The sequence below is a fragment of the Chlorocebus sabaeus genome, chromosome 23 (assembly GCF_047675955.1).
Source record: "Chlorocebus sabaeus isolate Y175 chromosome 23, mChlSab1.0.hap1, whole genome shotgun sequence".
In the NCBI taxonomy this organism is placed as follows: domain Eukaryota; kingdom Metazoa; phylum Chordata; class Mammalia; order Primates; family Cercopithecidae; genus Chlorocebus; species Chlorocebus sabaeus.
Window position 1 is genome coordinate 65,746,601 of NC_132926.1, and position 20,759 is coordinate 65,767,359.

The window sequence follows — 20,759 nt, forward strand, 5'->3', positions numbered from 1 at the left end:
TTTATTAAGCTGCAAATTATTTTCAGCCCTCTGGGCCAGTAAAAGAAGTAACTCATTGCTTATTAATTGCAAAGGCCCAATGAGGAAAAAAAACATAAAAGCCCACAGAACAATACCTGGCACATATTAATTGGTCAATAAATGCTTATCTATTATCATTATTGTCTTTGAATATGGTGGTATCAGGCATAGTGATTACTGTGTGCTCTGCAGCTATCAAGACCCTCAGCTTTGATCAGCCCCACCCATCCAGGCTGACTAGAATTCAAGGCAGCAGGCCCTTATCCACAGAAGAAACAATAAGGTAGCTCAGCCACTTGCAAATTTTATATAATATTATGAAGAAATCAGATATCCCCTCAGCCTCCAAAGGGGAGCCCTGACCCACACTTACCTCTTGACAGAAAATGTCCTCATAAGAAATGCTTATACTTTTTCAGGAATGACTATTAATTAGATTCCACTTCAATCTGTATTTTTAAACTTATCTTGTATCTTAACCTATATAAGATCTGTCAGTCTCCAAAGATTATCGCTTTTAGGAAACATACAGCCAAAATATATAGAATTAGGTAGCACTATTTTATTCATAAAGGTCATTCATGTGTACTGTTGAAAAGATGCACAAATATGCTATTATGTGTTAGCAGTCTTATTATTAAATAGTCACTACCATGTCAATCTAAAATACCTTAGTGGGTAGCTATTATGCAACTTCTGTATAGCTGGAAACAAAATACCCACTCACAAAGCTATCTACAAATTATTGTACTCATCTGTTTATAGCAAAAAAAGATTTCACAAATTAAAATAGATCAATGAAACTACTTAAGGTGTATGCTTATAATTTTCATACTTTCTTGTACTTTAGAATCAAATGAGGTCAACACATAATTACAATCAGTAAAAAGGTGGCAAAAATAACCAAATTAAAATGGGGATGAAAACTGGACCATCATTAACATGATGGAGAAAAACTTCTGGTTTCTCATTTTTAAAAAAGATCATGCTGTAACTAGCAGCATATTTTTAAAAGATGATTTATTCTCTTAGTCTAAAATTGAAAATTAAATAATACCATTCACTTCTTCTTTTAACAAAAAATAATGATTACTTTATGCTTGTCTCAGTGCAGTGTTTTGAGTATTTTGAGGCTATGTGTAGACTTTTGAGTCCTATAGCTGAAAGCTACTAAGTAAATACAAAGTATTAAAATTGAGGATGATGACATAGAAGCCAAAGTTTTGATCTACATTTACAGTTGGCACATTGCCATACTATCCCTGTGGATTTCTTCTTTCACAGCTCATACTCTCTGAAAGGTCACTGTGAAAAAAAATCCCACAGGGAGGGAGTTCAAGCAGCCTACAATAGAATATTAGTAATTAAGGAAGTGGTATTCTTCCTCTGTATTCATTTAAGAATCATTTCTACTAAAGAGAAAAGGAACAGTAATTTGTTAAAAATGATGGCTACAGACAACTCAGTCTCAATTCTAACAGCCAGGTTAAAAAACAGATTACTGTACAGGTTTTTTTTTTTTTCCCCCCCCAAAGAGCAAATTATTGTACAACCCACCAAGCCAGTATTCAGCTATTCTTCAAGATAATATATTCATTATAAAAATTATTTTCCAGAGCAACTCATGTTCCTAATAATAAACTATAGCACTGCAAATTCAAATTCAACTAACATTAACTTTAGTCACTTACGATGTAAGAGCCATAATAGGCATTTCACAAACATTATTTCATTTAACTCTATCAACCCTACAAGGCAAGTATTACCAACACATTTTCAAACTGGGGTATTTACCACAGAAAATTTCCCACAGTCTAAAAATTTAAATTCAGTTTTCTCACTTCAAGTCCAATGTTCTCTCCATTGTATCAGATTAGGTTCTTATCTAGCTGTGCCAATAATCAACTTACACATCATTTAACCTCACTGGGACTGAATTTTCTCATCAGTAAACTTAAAGGGTTGATTTATTTCTAAGAGGGATATGTGTGTGTGTGCCTTTTTATAAAATTTACTATTTTAATCATTTTAAAGTGTACAATTTAGTAGCTTCCAATACAACCACAATGCTTTCTAATTACAGAACACTTTTACCACACCAAGAAGAAACTCATACCCATTAAGGTCAACTCTCCATTCTTTCCTCCTCCCAGACCCTGCAACTACAAATCTGCTATTTCTATGGATTTACCTAACCTGGATTTTTCATATAAATAGATTCATACAATAAGTGATCTTTTGTGTCTGGCTTCTATTACACAGTATAACATTTTCAAGGTTCATCCACATTATAGCACATTATCAGTACATCAACCCTTTTCACAGCTCAGTAATATCCCATTCTATGTATATAACACAGTTTATCTTTCACTGAGAGACACTTGGGTTTGCTATGATCTGAATGCATTCCTTAAAATTTATATGTTGAAACAAAATCACAAACATAATAGTATTAAAAGGTGGGGCCTTTCAGAGGTGATACAGTTATGAGGGCAAAGCCCTCATGGAAGGGATTAAGGCATTTAAAAAAGCTTGAAGGAAAGGGTGTGTTCACTCCCTCTTGCTCTTCTGCTATGTAAAGACACAGCAAGAAGGCCCTCACCAGACACTGGATGCCAGTCCCTACATCTTGAACTTTTCAGCCTCCAGTATCGTAAGAGATAAATTTCTGTTTCTTATAAATTACCTAATCTCAGGTATTTTGTTATAGCAGCACAAATGGACTGAGACAGGGTTATTGCTACCTTTTGGCTATGAATAGTGCTGCTATAAATATCTGTGTAAATGTTCATGTTTGAGCCTTTGTTTTTAATTCTTTTGAGTATATACCTAGGAGTGGAATTGCAGGGTCCTAGAGTAATTCTATATTTAAATTTTGGAGGAACCACCAAACTGTTTTCCACAGAAGCTGCTATATTTTATGTTCCCACTAGCAATTTATGAGAGTCCCAATTTCTCCACATACTTTCCAACACTTATTTTCCTTATCAAAAAAAAAAAAAATTATAGCCATTCTAGTGGGTATGAAATGATATATTGCTGTGGTTTTGATTTCCATTGCCATAACGACTAATGATGTTGAGCATCTTTTCATGTTTATTGGCCATTTGCATATCTTCTTTGGAGAAATGTCTATTCAAGTCCTTTGCCCATTTTAAAAATTAGGTTGCTGGCCAGCCACAGTGGCTCACACCTCTAATCCTAGCACTTAGAGAGGCCTAGGTGGGAAGATAGCTTGAGCCCAGGAGTTCAAGACCAGCCTGGGCAACAAAGTGAGCTCCTGTCTTTACCAAAAAAATTTTATTTATTTAGCCAGGCATGGTGACAGGTGCCTGTAGTCTCAGCTACCTGGGAATACTGAAGCAGGAGGGTCACTTAAGTCCAGAAGGCTGAGGCTGAAGTGAGGTATGACCATGCCACTACACTCCAGACTGGGTGACAGGGCAACCCTATCTGAAAAAATATTAATAAATAAAATAAATAAAATTAGGGTTTCGTGTTTTTTTGTTATTGAGTTGTAAGAGTTCTTTATTCATTCTAAATACAAATCCCATAATATAATTTATGTAACTTTAAAACGTTTTCTCCCATTCTCCAGGTTGTCCTTTCAATTTCTTGACAATGTTCTTTGATACACAAAAGTTTTCCATTTTAATGAAGTCCAATTTATCTTTTCTCTTTAGTTGCTCATGCTTTTGGTGTCATATTAAGAATCCATTGGCAGGAAAAAAAAAAAAAGAATCCATTGACAAATCCACTTAAGATCCCTTTCGGCTAGAAAATTCCACAAGCCTTTGCTAATTCCATAAATAAAGTTGTACCTGGACAATTCTGGTCATTTTACTGTTGAGAACAACAAAGATGTTATGCTGGGATATTTATGGTACTGCTCTCACCAAGGAAGTAGCAGCACATTAAATATGGGTAAAATTACCCCTTTATAATGGATAGGGTAGAACTTCTTTATGTCTGAAAGAGACTTCTTATCTACTTTAATATAAAGAAGAAACCAAGAAGGGGAAAGAGAAAGAGAGGAGGAAAGGGAAGGAGCAAAATCTCATGGTTTAGAAACGTCATGAATTAATAAACACACACATAGTTTTAAAAGACATTCTAAACTATATGTTTAACATGTTAATCCTTGAAAAAGGAAGTCTCCCAGCAATAAAAATCTGATATTTTAGCAATTACTAGAATTCCAACAGAATTTACATGAATAGAATTTCTAAAATCTTCCATCACTTTAGTCAACATGTTAGTATACAGTATTTTAAATATGGCTTTAAAGGCAAATGCACTGCTGAAGGACTATTTGAATAAATAAATCATATTTACCAAAAAAAGAAATAAGAAATGGAACATACAAACAACAGAATCCTATGTAGTCATTTAAAATGATGTTGCTGAGTAGAAGCTCATTTACTGACAATAAAAGATGTTGTTTACAATATAATGCTTTATGGGGAAAGACAACTAGTTTACAATAGACAGATTTGGAAAGATACATGCCAATTAAATATGTCACTCAAAGTGATTACCTCTAGGTAGGATTGTAGGTGAATTTTATTTTCTTACATTTTCTGATTTTTCCTCAATGTAAATTACTTGTGTAATTTTTTAAAAGTACAAAAGAATTTTTAAAAAGATAAAATCAAGGTTCTTTAAACATGAAATTTATAAACAAGAATTTCTTTCTACACATTCATTTACTATTACATTTCATCTTCACCCAGTATATGTAATTTGTGAAACACATGTTTTAGTTAACCAGCCACAACAATCACAACATATAGTTTCACTGATGTCGTAATAGCAGTTATTGATTATAAGCAAAATTTATATAAATTCCAGATAGCCAACCAATTTTTAAAAGCTTAAAATATGATATTTTTAAAAATATTGTATAATTTGCTATTTCATTGATTATACTTAGGAATCAAACATTTATGAAACAAGCAAGTTAAAAGGGTTTATAAAAATTAGATATTAATCCTGTCTGTTTCTCCTTTGTGCTGTTAGCAAAGGGTAGGATAATTGATGAGATAAAGGATAATACTGCTTCATCAACCCTATTTCTATCCCTTTATTCATCTATGGCCCTAGTTATGGTATATTCCCACTGCCTTATGAATATCATTCTCCAGCATATGATAAAGTAATAAAATTGACTGTTCCTTGTGCACTAACCAAACAGCTGTCTTCAGCAGATCCTCAAATATATCATCCAGATACAGTCCAAAAACACAGAACTGAAGGTGCTAGGTTGATGCTAAATACCCAAAAGGAAAACACCCAAACCAGACTCATAATCATTAGGTATCTTAGGATGGCCACATTTCCAAATAAGTCCTGTGATGTAAGACTTGAGGATCTGATTAAATCCTTAAAGTATTTTAGTTTTTTAAAATATGGACATGGCATTTCTGAAAGATTGCAGCTTTGGATCATAAATATTAAGGACAGCTGAGAAACTTTGAAAAACAAAAATATTTTATATGAAAACTTAATAGAAGAATCTTCGCTTTTCCCAATACCATCAAAACGGCCAAAAGTGCCCAATAATTTGTTCTGAGAAATATATAGTTACAATTATTCTTCCTCTTCATATAAGTTTAACTTCCTCTAAATAATTCTCAAACAAAGGAAAGAAAAAATCTGAAAAGACTATAATCCACACAATCCATTAAAGACATATTTAAGTAGTCACATAGTAACTAACATTGTAAACATGCTTAAAATCTTATTTAAACTATGCCAGGAAAAAAGAGTGTTTCTCAACCCCTTTTACTGCCAAAATAATTGGGACTGGATTCAATATCCAATAATGCAAATTACTTATAAGAAAACAATCTAGACATCTTTGTCTTGAAGTAAAATTTACAATAATACCCTCAAAATTATAATACCAGATTCAGAAAAGCAATTCAAAACAGCACCACTGATGTTCAAAAGCTAATATAATTCAAACAACATACAAAATTCTCACATTTTAATTGATTTCTGGATATAGTATCACTGACGTAGTGGGCTCATTATGAAATTAATACTCTACTATTTCCAGCAGATGCTGGGTATATTATCAACCAAGGAAGCAAGAGATCAAGGAGTAGCCACTGAACACACATTGTGAATTCCTAGGATACAGAATAAATCTTCATATAATTAGACCACTTCAGTTTCCAAGCTGATGCAGGGTAAAGGTTCGGAAAAGACTAGCTTTCAAGTTTTACATGTATCCACTTCTCTCTCTTAACAGATAAACTATACACCTGATCAAGCCACAGACATCTCAAGACTCAAATTAAGAGTCACTGAGTGATCCTGGAAAATAATGCATCTACATGAGGCTCTTCTATAAACCTCAAGGGAAGCTGTATTACTGCATTTTCATACTGCTATTAAGAACTGCCCAAGAAAGGGTAATTTATAAAAGAAAGAGGTTTAATTGACTCACAGCTCAGCATGGCTGGGGAAGCCTCAAGAAACTTACAATCATAGCAGAAGGCAAAGGGCAAGCAAGACACCTTCTTCTCAAGTTGGCAGGAAGGAGAAGTGCCAAGGCAAGGGGTAAAAACTCCTCATAAAACTATCACATCTCGTGAGAACTCACTCACTATCAGGAGAACAGCATGGGGGAACCACCCTCATGATTCAGTTACCTCCACCTGGTCTCTCCCTTGACACACAGGGATTATGGGGATTGTGAGGATTACAATTCAAGATGAGATCTGGGTGCGGACACAAAGCCTAATCGTATCAGAGACTATGGCTAGGTTTCAGCATATTTCTAGATAGCTTCTGCCTCTCATCACTTACCACCCTATCCCTGAACACACATACACAATATCCTCACTTTCCACCTGGCCCAATTTAGACTCCAGGGTCAGTTACTAAAATTTACTCTTTCGTAGACATAGGCACACCCTTTGTCCTTTTCACCCTTCACTAAAAACACCTGGCAAAGATAAAAGCATGATTAAACCCAATTATCCACCTACTCCACATGTGCACCTGAGCAATTAAAAATAGATTAAGAAAAATACACAACCTGCCAACAGTTCTCATCTCAAATTCACGATCACAAATCACAATTGGGCAATCAGCACTGTGTAGTAACGGTAAAATACCCTAAAATTACCTACTTTGTTCAATTGTCCAATATCCAAAATAACTATTTCACACTTTGTCCTCTGTTTTCAAACCTACTAGGACCACCCCATTCTCCCAACCTCATGACAGCAGCACTGAGAAAACAGAAGCAATCAGATCATTACAACTTTCTCTTTCCACCATCAAAACCACCTCCCTGACCCATCCTCTTTTTTCCCTATGAAGACAAAAGAAATGTTCCCACTCTGATTGAATCCAACCTTTCCGTTTGTGCTCTGAATCTCACATCTCACTTTCTCAAGAAATGTATTAATATATCCCTCTCTATTCTGCATCATTTTCTCCCCCAGTGGATCTGTGGCATCTGCATACAAACCTCCTCTAATATCTCCAGTCACTGAATCCACATTCCCCGACATGAACTGTCCTATTTCCGAAACAGTTACCTGTATCACTACTTCCACTCTCACCTCATATTCTTTAGTCAGTTTATCCCAATCAAGTTTCTTTCTCCTCCTCTCAATTGTTACTGAAATCATAATTGTCTAGGTCATCAGAGAAGTCCATTTTGCGAAATCCAACAGTCACATGTCTGTTCTTCTCTTTTCTGACCTCTCAAATAGCATTCAGTACTGCCCTCCATCTTGAAATATTTCCTTCTCCTGTCCCACAAAGTGATCACCAATGATCTCCATGTCACTAAATTCATTTTTTAACACTATGAAGTGATTATAAGCTCAGGCTATGGAGTCAGACAGACCTGGGTTCAAATTATGGCACCATCACTTTCTTTCTAGTATCCAATTTAGAGAAAGACACTTAACCACTGAGTCTGGGTTTCTTGATCTACTTAATAGGAAAATACTAGCACCTACTTCATGACTGTCAGAATTATTATCTTCTCTCTCTGCCCCCGCTTCCCTCTAACTTTACTTAGTCGCAACATGCGACATGATTCACCCCTAAGATGCTCTCTTCCTTTGGTATTTGGCTGTTCCTTCCCAATCACTGTCATAATCTCTTTCAATTCTACTTGTCATTTAAATGTTAGTTCTACTGTATCCTCTAAGTGATCTCTTCCATTCCCAAGACTGAAATTATAATCGCAATGATTTCCAAACCTCAACTTCTAGTTTACAATTTTCTCCCATGTCTCAGACTACAAACCTGACAATCTCCACCTGGATATCTCAAGTGCCTCCATATTTGAAATGCTCAAAAAATAAACCTCTGTCCTCTTTCAGGTGCTTTTTCCTCCATCTGAAAGCTTCTCTGCCTGTCGCAGTTTCTAATTTCTTGCTATTGGTTTCCATGTTTCCTCCTTTGTACTAGTCATCAAACTTACACATTTACTGGCTTAATGTATGTATTTCCTGCTAGCCCATAAGCTCCATGACAGAAAATAAAACCTGCCTATATCACAAATACCTTGCCTAGTAACTCACATGTAGTAAATGTTTAAAAAATATTTCTTGAACTGAATTCAAGATGTTTAAAAAGTTAGTGCATACTTTATTGAATTTAGCATTTTATTCGTCCAGATGTCTAATTCATTGTTAATACTTTTGTATCAAAATATTTATATCATTCATTTACATTATTGTCATTTCTAATACATGAAAAGGTATCTAATGAAATTTAAAGGTACTTCTAAAACATATTCTGTTTTAAAAATTCTGTATTTATCAACTGCCTCTGGGTTTCAGAGACTACAGGAATCAGAAGTTAGAAAAGATAAGTGAAGATAGTATTTGTTTCCTTACTACGCAATCCCACAAAATTTTTAAAAAGAATTTTAGTAAAACAATGATATTTTAATTCTAAATTGCCTAAAATGTTTGGAGTATTTTTAACAGAGATTTTTCTACTCCAAGTCTCTATTATCATTTTCTCCACATAAATACTAACCTCTAATGGTGTATTAATACCGTGTATTTTCACTCATCAAAGACAAGTAGCATCTGAAACAATATTTTTTGTTAGCTTATAAAGCCTTATTATGGATAAATGCAGACTCTCTACTTGACAGCCTGAAACATGAAAAAAAAAAAAACCTTACACACACACCCACATATATGGAGGGGGTTTCCATTGCGTTATGCAGAAGTTATACACATATGATTTGTATCAATATACTTAACTACGTAATATTGTCTTTTAAAAAGTCATGTTGACCACAAAACCAAAAAAACAAAAAAAAAATACATTAAATTGAGGGAAAACATTTCTGTATTGCTGTTATTTAGAAAACATAAAACCTTGAAGGATAATTTCATTGAGAAATTGATCACAACGGAAAAGGATACAAAACAAAGAATCAGAAAACCAGAGTCACAAAGCCTTAAAAACATTTAAACACATTTCATTCCAAAGAAGTAGATTTTGTTTTCAAAGTATCTTGGCAATTATCTAACAAACAAGAGTTATTTCTATTTTTTCTAACTGCTTGAGTATTTGATCAGATTGCTTCTACATGTTCTATAATAAAACAAAATATACATAACAAAAGCTTGTTTAATGTGTGCACTAATGTAATACAAAAGTTTAAAAGAGGGGGCGCTATAGTATTACAAAAATATCTGGGCTTTTTACTGGCCTCCTAAAATCCAAAGTAATTAATTACCCACTTATTAAAGAACCTATTTTTGAAATAGTGTTACATCTTTCTCTAGAAGCTATGAAATCTTCTGAATGCAACGTTTGCGTTTCTGTGTGTATTCCCCAAAATGATTTCAGAAAGTCATTTATCAAACTAAATAAGATGTTTTGTTTTATTTTGGTTTATACCCTTTCACCTAGTAATCATCCTCTTGAGGAATAACCCTAAATCCTAAGAAGGCTTCATTAATTCATTCATAACGGATAAAGATTTACTGAGCATCTAAGTATATATACACAAAGATGTTTATTACAATGTAAGAGGAAAATATTAGAAACAAACCCAGTATTTGACAGGGTAAGAATTATTAAGAAATCCTAATATGTCTGTCATAGCCATAATATAACGCAGTAATTTAAAATATATTAATGATGAGTTTGAGATAATATAAAAAATGATTTGTCACAGCATTAAGTAAAAAAAGGCAGAATATAAAATCAAACAAGTCCTACAATCAGACTCTGGAGAAGAAGTTTGTATCGAATAAACACTGAAAAAAATAAAATAAAACAAATAGACTGCCTGCATCTTCGTGGTAAGTCTAACAGCTTTTCCTTTCATGTTTCTATAATTTCTAAGTTTTCTACAGTAAGCACATACAGATTTGGTAACAGAAAAATGAATCATGATTTTTTTTTAAAAGGCAGGCAATATTAAAAAATCATTTCACTTGAGAGAGGACAAGAAAATTATTCCTGTTTGCAGATGACATTATCCTATATGTTCTTTTTTTAAAAAAAAAGAACCCTTAAAATGCCACAAAAAAAGTTAAAATGAACAAATAAATTCAGTAAAGTAGCATACACCTTACAAAATCACCATACAAAAATCAGATGGATTTCTTCACAAAAATAATGATCTAGCTGGGAAAAAAAAAAAAAAAAAACAAGAAACAATCTTATTTATGTGCCCCCACTTTCCCAGCCACCGCCACTCTTTCCAGACCCTGCTACTATAACATTGTTAGGAGAGCAAAAAGAATAAAATGCCTATAAATAAATATAGCCAAAGAAGTGAAAGATCTGAAAACTATAACACACTGATTAAAGAAATTGAAGATGACCTAATTAAATAGCAAGATAGCCCATGTTCATGAATTGGAAGAATTAATACTGTTAAAATGTCCATACTACCCAAAGCAATATATGGATTCACTGCAATCCTATGAAAATTCCAATGGCATTTTTTACAGAAATAGAGAAAAAAATCATAAAATTCACATGGAATCACGAAAGACCCTGAAAAACCAAAATAATCTTGAGAAAGTAAAACAAAGTTAGAGGTATCACACTTCCTAATTTTAAATTACATTATAAAGTTATAGTAACCAAAACAGTAAGGTACTGGCATAAAGCCAGACACACAGACAAAAGAAATACTACAGACAGCCCAGAAATAACCCAAGCATACATGTTCAATTAATTTTTGTCAAGACCACCAAGAAGATGCAATAAAGAAAGAATTGTCTCTTTAATAAATGGTGCTGGGAAAACTGAATATCCACGTGCAAAACAATGAAACTGGACCTTTACACCATACACAAAAACCAAACTCAAAAGAGATAAAAGACCTAAACATAAGATCTGAAACCATAAAACTCCTAGAAGAAAGCACAGAGAAAAAGCTCCTTGATGTTCATCCTAGTCACGATATCTTGAATTATCACACCAAAAGCTTGAGGAACAAAAGCAAAAAATAAGTAGAACTACATCAAACTAAAAGCTCCTGTACAGAAAAGGAAACCATCAACAAAAAATACAGTCTATGGATTGGAAGAAAAATTTGCAAACCACGTATCTGATAATGGGTTAATATCCAACATGTAAAAGGAACTCACACAATTCAATAGCAAAATAATAACAATGTACTAAGATTAATTGATTTTAAAAGGGACAAAGGACCTAAATAGAAATTCTCCAAAGACGACATAAAAATGGCCAACAGATAAATGAAAAGATGTTCAATATCACTAACCATTAGGGAAATGCAAACAAAACCAAAATGAAATATTATCTCACAACTGTTAGAATGACTATTATCAAAAAGACAAGAGATAACAAACACTGGTGAGAATGTGGAGAAAAGGGAACCCCTGTACACTGATGGTAGAAATGTAAATTGGTATAGCCATTAAGGACAACAGTTTGAAGGTTCCTCAAAAAATTCAAATTAGAACTACCAGGAATCTCCTGCTTGGTATATATCCAAAGAAGATGAATCCAGTATGTTAAAGAGACATCTGCACCCCCATGTTTGCTGCAGCATTATTCATAATAGCCAAGATATGGAAACAATGTAAGTATCTATCAATGGATAAATTGTGATATGTATATGTGTCCATATATATATGCATACATATACATACATATAAACAGACACAGACACATATACACACACATAGGAATATGAGTCAGCCTTGAAAAAAGGATATAGTGCCATTTGCAACAAAATAGATGAATCTGGAGGACATTATGGTAAGTGAAATAAGCCAGACATAGAAAGAAAAATACTGAAATACTGCATGATCTCACTTATATGTGGAATTTTAAAAAAATGCCTAGTAGAACAGTGATTATCAGAGACAAGGAAAGGGAGAAAATGGGAAGCAGGTCAAAGCATATGAACTTGCAGTTATGTAGGATAAATAAGTCTGGAGATCTGATGTACAGCATGAGGACTATAGTTAGTAATATTGTATCATAAACTGAAATTTTTCTAGGAAAATAGATTTTAGGTGCTTTTACCAAACACAAAAGAAACGTAATTATGGAAGGTGATGGATGGATTAATTTTCTTAATAGTAGCAATCATTTTACTATGTATACTTATATCAAAACAGCATGTTGTATACCTTAAATATATACAATTTAAAAAGCCACTCAACAATGTTAAATATGTGAGAGAATGATTTTATTTATATTTGAATCATGTCCTATCAGTTGAATTATCTCGTTTGTATGTGTAATCAAGGGTGAGAAAGCATTCTTTAGTGTGATTTATTCTAATAAAGATATGATACGGGATACCTCAAGAAAAAAAAAAGGAAAACGCAGACCAACTCACATAAGGCTAAAAAATGTGAAGGTCCTTCCAAATCAGTTAATACTACCACCACCTTTAAGATGAAAAGATGTAAATTTCTATAACAAGAATTCATGATTTGAATAGCATACATATTTTTCTCTGAGAAATCTGTCCTAAATAGATCTGAGGGCATCTTTTCTTTTAACTGATATAGCTTATTTGCTCGCAAGACATCAACATCATTGATGTCATGTAGCCCTTACAATAATATTTGTTAATAAAAGGCAGCCTCTGTTGAACTGACATCATTTATAACTTTACTTACTACATGAGAGTAAATGGTGTTTCTAATGGACTAAAAATGTAAAATTGTTTCAACTTAGTCAAATAAAGGGGAAAGAGAAAAATTAAATCTAGAATCCGTGTAACTATAACCCTATGAACAACCCTACATTTTAGAATAGCTTTCAACACCTTGAAACATATACATATATTACAAGATCAACTGCTAAGTTATTATATTAACAAGATGATACAGCATCCTACTGATAAACTGGAACTCAAATAAAATTGCCTGGATTCAAACCCTAGGTCTACTGTTTACTATCTGTATAACATGGGAATATTATTTAACTTCTCTGTGCTTCTACATCTCTACTTATCAATAAAATAAGAATAATAAGAAATCATGCCTGGAAGAGATGTGTATAGCACAGAGTAAACACTTAAAAAAGAAGTTTTGCCCATTTTTTCACACTAAACAGAATTTGTCACATATTTTGGAAATAAGAATGAAGAGCTCTAAGTCAGAAAACTAGTATTGAGTCCCAAATTCATTCAAAATCATAATTACTTTTACATAAAGTACTTTCTGCAACCTGATTATAATCTAATTTAACATTAAGATAAACAAAAGTTCTCTCAGGGTGATTTTACCACAGTTATTACAAAAGAAAAAAAAAATGAAACACAAGGATCCTTCCTCAAAGATGTACAAATAAAATTTGGAATCCCTGTATTAACAAAACAGGTTTGTCTTTAACAGGAAATTTACTGGGGAAAAAAGTGTACAAAGATAAATAGCAAAATTAAAGTATTTTAAGAAATTCAAAGTTAAAGTGTTGGTGTCAGACAATATTACCAACATTTGTTACAAATGACATTACTCTCTCTAAATAAAGAACTTTCAGCTGACTACAATGGGCCTAGAACTAGTTACATCATAACCTAATAGTGCCATTCAATTATCTTATGGACTATTTTATGCTTTTTTCTCATGAAGAAATTAATATAAGTGACATAATGTAACAAAAAAGTCAATACTGTAGAAAGCTTTTAATATATTTCATTTTGGCAAATGATCTTATACAAATTTCAAAAGTCAAATCATGATGATTTCATTTATTTGTTCTATACATAAATGATTAATAAGCATTAATTTTGTTGATGGAAATAAATAAGGGAACTCTATTGTTCTATACAGATTAGAAATGTAAACACTTAGCATTTCCTTCAACTACTGACTTCACAAATTATTTTGAATGTTATTTCAAATAACACTGTGAATGCCAGAAAAGGCTCAGTAAGCAAAGCACTCTACTGCCCCCTAATGAAAAAAACTTTAAGTCAGAAAACTCAATTTGAGGTATCTGTGGAACAGGAAAATAATCTCACTTTCCTAAACACAGTAGACAAACACTAAGACAATTAACCAAAAACAACTAGAATACATATCAAAATACTGCAGGAAAGCTACAATCACCCAGTTTTTGTGATAAAATTAGTAGCAAAACAGGAAAGCCTCGAGACAGAAGTGTTCTAAGAAAGGAGACTACAGTCAAACAGTGTTATCCAGTGTGATAGCAATTAAAACTTCACTGCAGGCTACATTTTTCATGTGTATGTTAGAAGTGAAAAAGAAGACAAGGAGCTCCTCATAAACCACACTCTTCAGTGAATTACAGTAAGTTTTCAGTTCAAAGTAAACACCACCAAAATACTCCCTCACAATTTACAGTCACTTTAATCCTCCCAATAGTTTAATATATGTATATTTTCAGGATAACTACCCTGTAAAATACACATTTGTGAGAACTGTACTCAATGCTTCCTGTTTTAAACAAACACCAACTTCATAAGTATGACAGTTTTGTACTTTAAGATACTGTATATCCTAAACTAAGCAGTGATAACATTTAATCTCCCTTTTGGTAAAAGTTTTCCTTTCCTTTAACAAACTTGTTTTTTAAAACATGCTCTATACCCTCATTCCTTTTACTTAATATTCCAACCTGTGAAGAATTCTCATTTCATAACAGAGTAAATATTTGAGAGAAAAGTAGTTAGTGGTCCTTAATAACAGGAGTCACATAAAAATTAACATAAGGAACAAGATGAAGAGTACAAAGAACAGAATACAAAATCCTAAAATCAAGGAAGGTAAACAAAAGAAAGAGCAGTAATTCCAGCCAGCAGTACATTGAGGAAAACAGGTATAGTAGTTAACCGGTCCTTTATAGCTAGGGCACACCGTATCACTTGAAGATGGTATGTTTCTGCCTAGGTGATGGTAGCTCTATACCTCATTATGTGTCTATTGTTTAGGAGATAAAAGACACAGGCACAAAATGTGTACAACGCCATAAAAGAGAAAGGCAATGCAAAGAAGTCACTTAAGTCTACATACAAGATGAAAGGGAAATATCTTTTACGTATGTGTGCTTCTGCTCTTCTTCCTCAGCATATTTGTTAATGAAAATGGTGCTCTAGAACTGCAAGTTATAAGATTAATCAAGGTGCATATATACATTTATTCAAAATTTCAAAATACAAACACACAGAAAAACATAAATGTACTCAAGCTCATATTTCAAATGAGTTAGATTTCACATCTAGATATTCACATCTTCCTGAATAATCTGAATGTCTTATTAACATGGCTGTCTTACAAGAAGCATTATTCTTTTATTCCTACTGCCTAAAAATATAATAGACACATAGGCATACTTTGAAGATGTAACAAAGAAGTTAGGGGGACTTGAGAATCCCAAAGACAAGCATTGCTGAACTCATGATGCTTAAAGCATATCCAATGTATGTGGTCAAAATAGTATACTTCCAACATATAAAATGCTTTTAGCTACGTAGACTTAACATTAGGTAGTCATGAAAAGTAAACCAGAGGAAGTATATAGCTACTTGGAATGTGCATGTATGCATGGATTTTCACTCATGGAATAGTTCCAGCCTATACTAGTAAGTTCCAGATCATCATCCTACACCTAAAGGAATACCTTACTCAGTTCACAGAAGAAATAAAAGGGACTTTCCAGGCTCTTTTTCCCCTCCCTAATTTCCAGTAAGGACATATATGAAAAATATAATCAAAAAAAAAAAAAAAAAAAAAAGGGAGAGGGAATGCAAGGAACAAGGGAAGAGGTAATAATTTCATCAGGAAATAGTGAGAACTTTGAATTAAAACACATGGATTGATTTCTTTATTTTAGCTAGAAACAAAACAGTTTTACTGATGATGATGGCAGCAGCCAGCATTTATTGAGCACATGCTGTACTACTGGGCACTGGACTAAACACTTTACATATACTAGGTATTTAGTCTTCATAAAAATTGTGTGGATAGATAATGCTACCTATATTTTACAGATAAAGAAACTGAGAATCAAGGATTAAGTAATTTGCCTAAGGTTACACTACACTAAACTGCAGAGCACACAGTAGTCTCTCTGCCCACGGTGGGAGGATACATTCCAAAACTCCCAGTGGAGGCCTGAAACCATGGATAATACTGAACTCAATATATACTGTTTTTTCCCATATACACAAACTTATGATAAAGTCAATTTATAAATTAGGCAGTGTAAGAGATTAACAACAGTCATAATGAAACAGAACAACCATTAACAACATAGTGTAATAAAGTTATGTGGACGTAGTCTCTTTCTCTCATCTTACTGTACTGTACTCACCTATTTCAAACAGCAGTGGGTAACTGAAACTACGGAAAGTGAAACTGCAGATAAAGGGAAACCACTAGACATACTCTAACAGCTTGACTCTAACCACTAAGTTCATATTACTTTCCAGCGAAAATCTGTGAAATAAAATGATACTTCTGAAACACTGTAATAAACTAATACATTATATATAAGACTCAAGTCAATTCCACAGAATTTTATTGCCATATAACCTGGGCTAGGTACTTCTGAAAGAAGCCAGAAACGTGCATAATAGAATGAATAGTGAAAGTTTTAACAAAAAAGTAATAATATTCCCATTCTTCAATTCCTGTTATTAATAATAACATTTCTTCCATTATTCTATTATCACATTCAGTCACTGTAATCTACTTCCTCAGATATTCTCTAATACCTCATTCTCAATTCTATTTTGTCTGAAGATGAGATAGTCTTATCTACTTAGGAGGAAAAAGTCACTCCCCCTTTTCTATCTTAAAAGATAATCAATTACAATATAAAATACGATAAAAAGCTCTTGTCATATCTGAAAGACGTATTTCCCTATATGTTGCAGTAACAAAAACTATTTCATAGCAATGCTCTGATCTTTAATAATCATGTTCAAGTTGTTCTGAAATTAATAATAAAGTAAAAATCACCCTGTGGTATAAAAAAAAAAATTCTATTTCTCAAAAGCTGGGATTTAAACACATGGAAGCATACTATACTACTACACACACAAAAATACAATTCAGGTCTCCATCATATTTATTGTTCCAGGCACTAGCTGGACAACAAACAATATTCCCTCTACCACATATATTCAGCTTAAAACATGAAACACTCAGGAATATTCGCAAATACCTAAAACATTAAAATCATGATTTTATGTGGTCTTTACCATTTTTTTTTTCACTGCAGAATTTAAAAGAAGACATTATGAAATGTTTTTTATGAAAGGTACTTTGCAAGATAAGCTATTTCTTGAGATAAATAACAGTGATATTTAAATCTGACATCAAAATCTGTCAAAAAAGATCCACTTATTAATAATTGTTTAACTGAATTATGTTTAAAATTTAAAACCAGAGAGCAAAGACTGCTAAGAATAAAGTTTAAGTCCCAACAAACAAAATACATCCTTTCAATGGGATACCATTTCTTACCTTTGAATCTTCATTGTTCACTCCGAGTTGTAACACAGCTTGAGGAGATTTTAGTTTTGCTTGAGCAGAGTGAGCCATCTGAAGGTTAAGCTGCCATCCAACCGTCTCTAGCTTTAAAAGACAGGTGCAGATTTGAATCAGATGGTACAGAAGGAAGAAAACAGTCAACTTTAAGCAAATCTCCACTCTGCAGGAATGTGTATGGGTAGGCTGGGCTTCATAGAAAGTCAGATCCGGGGCTCCTTTAACCTACATACTCTGCGAATTCTCCCTTTGGGCTTACTAGATTGGCCTCCTGCCACGCCTGTCAAATTTAACAGCAAAAGTCATCTTTAAATATACTCTATTCTAAAAATAAAAAATTCTAATACCAAGCAATGAAATATATTAAAAGAGCCAATGGTTTTTAAATATTAAATAGTAAATTACTATTTTAAAATAATATTTTTTAAAACTAATGGTTTTTAAATAGTTAAAAATTTCAACTAGTAAATAGCATAAATTGTTAAAAAGCACTTTAATGACTTCCCATCATCTTTCAAAAACCTTTGCATTAGGTACTATACAGGTAAGATTTGCTTTTTTTCTTTTTAATTTAGAGGGAAACTAAAGTATCCAGATGGTAAGAGGTTCACACCTTTAGATACAATGAGATTGAAATAGTCAGGCAGAGAATTCATATCTACTACCTAGCAAGTGTTACACAACAGACTATCATACTTTCCAAGGTACTCTTACTATCGTTCCCAGTTATGACAGAAACTAATCAGAACATTTCCTTTGAATTTATTAGTTAATACAACAGCAAAATTTTAATCAAGTAAGACAAAAATAGTAAAGGAAGACTAAGGCAGAGAAACTTTTCTTATAAAGTATTAAGGAGCACAGATGTGGCTTTATACTGAACTTCAGCAGCTTATTGGTGCCTCCAGCTTCAAAAGTGTAAGGTTTTAGATTTAATTTCCTGTAAATCTCAAGTATCAATATTTAGGGAAGTTTTATGAAACCCAATAGTCATATGCCTCTGAGAACACGACCCTAATAATAGATTTAGTAAAACTATCTTAACAATACTGGGTAAGAATGGTAGGCTCACAACAATTTTTCCTTGACTAGAATACTAATCACTTAATTTGAAAGACTGTTCAACAGCTAGAATCACAGCAGTGACTCAAAGCCAAGTTGGAAAGAGAGCAATGAAAGTATTATCTATTTGAGAGAGGATGTGATGAGAAAATAAAGATACAGTTCTGTTCCTTCTGGCACTAAACCTTTTAGAGGTTATGGGTAAAAAGAAGGAAGATGTTGTAGAGATATAATCTATAATATCTCTATAATACCTAATACAAAATCAATTTAATGGTACATGTTAAGTAAGGATTCTTCATATACTGATCTTTAACACTGATTACAGTAAGCACAGTCTCTGATACCAGCCTGACACTATTATCAAGTGCAACAGACTCTCCAATAAAATAGGAATAAATGTCATAACCATTCTCATATATTAAAAAAGCACTGGCATACATGTCGTCTTAATTGAAAAGCACATTCTAGGTATTTACATTGACCTGTAAAATGTTGCATTTACCTTATTTAATTGATCCTATCCCTCTCCATTAGGCACTTAACATAACTAATGAAGAGAGATATTAAGTGAATAAATTAAAACACACACCCCACCATGATCAGGCCTTGATATTAACTAATGTATGCTTAAGCACTGCATAGAGATGATGTAGACAAATTAAAAAGAACCCTGAATTTGAAGCTTATGATTTGGTTCACGCTTAAACTATCACTAGCTATGTGACCGTGGCTAAGCCACATCTTTTAAGATCTCAATTTCCTCATACAAAATGGAAATCAATCCATCTGAACTACCTACTTTTCTGGGTTACTGATAATATCCAATAACATGCACACTTACAGGATTTTGGCAACTATAAAGTAGTATAAATATAAGACATTTTGGTCACCTAATCTGTTCTATAGTATCTTCTAAATATTTTTCAAATATTTTCCAAAATTCATGACTGATTTCAGACTCTCATCATCCACATATTCCCAGACTATCACAATAGTCTTCTAACTGGGCTACCTGCCTCCTATAGAACCTCATCCCATCATCCCCCTTCCCTTCTTAAAAGTCTCCAATAGCTCCTTACTACCTACAAAATAAAATCCAAACTTTTAAGTCCTAAGTCTAGTATACAAAACCCCTCAGGACGTGAAAACAACCTTTCCAGTCCTATGTTCTAAAACATATTCCTAATTATCTATAATTTAGCCACAGTGAACCAAATAAGATTCCCAAAACACACTACGCTGTTTCACATATCTCTTCTTTGGCTCCAATGTCACCTCCTCTGTTATTTTTTCCTTTCCCTTCCCTCTGTAGTCTGCTACTCTGTTCCCTCAGCACTCTACATCTTTCTCTATTAACATTTAGATTGGTTTATTGCAATAATTTGTCTACATGTCTATCTCCTCAGAGTAGAGTGTAATCTCCATTAGGAGACAGCTGGAGTCTTATTCACCTTTATATCCTTGTGACCTACAACAGCCTCTGACAGAGTCAACATTAAAGATTCCTCTCAGACAAGTGATCAATCACATAACATACACAAACTTTCAAGGAGAAGTATTCACATGAAAATGAATGTATGAAAGAGGAAGAAAAAAAAGTTGTATTTCCACTTGGCTATGGCTTTGGTAGGAGGCAGGATTGCAACCTATAGAGCTAATATTTGGTCGGTTCTTCACATACACATACATACATACACACACACACACACACAC

At 33.2% G+C, this 20,759-nt stretch overlaps 1 protein-coding gene across 3 annotated transcripts in view; it reads right to left on the reverse strand.

The window, feature by feature from the left end:
• COMMD10 (COMM domain containing 10) overlaps positions 1-20,759 on the reverse strand; it is a 230,281-nt gene that overhangs the window by 136,652 nt on the left and 72,870 nt on the right. For 2 of the 3 annotated variants that reach the window (XM_008014199.3, XM_038008750.2), the window contains exon 5: positions 17,958-18,068. The exons of the other annotated variant lie outside the window; for it this stretch is intronic. In XM_008014199.3, the coding sequence (XP_008012390.1) occupies positions 17,958-18,068 (111 nt within the window). The remainder of the gene's footprint in view (positions 1-17,957; positions 18,069-20,759) is intronic. 3 annotated transcript variants of the gene reach the window in all.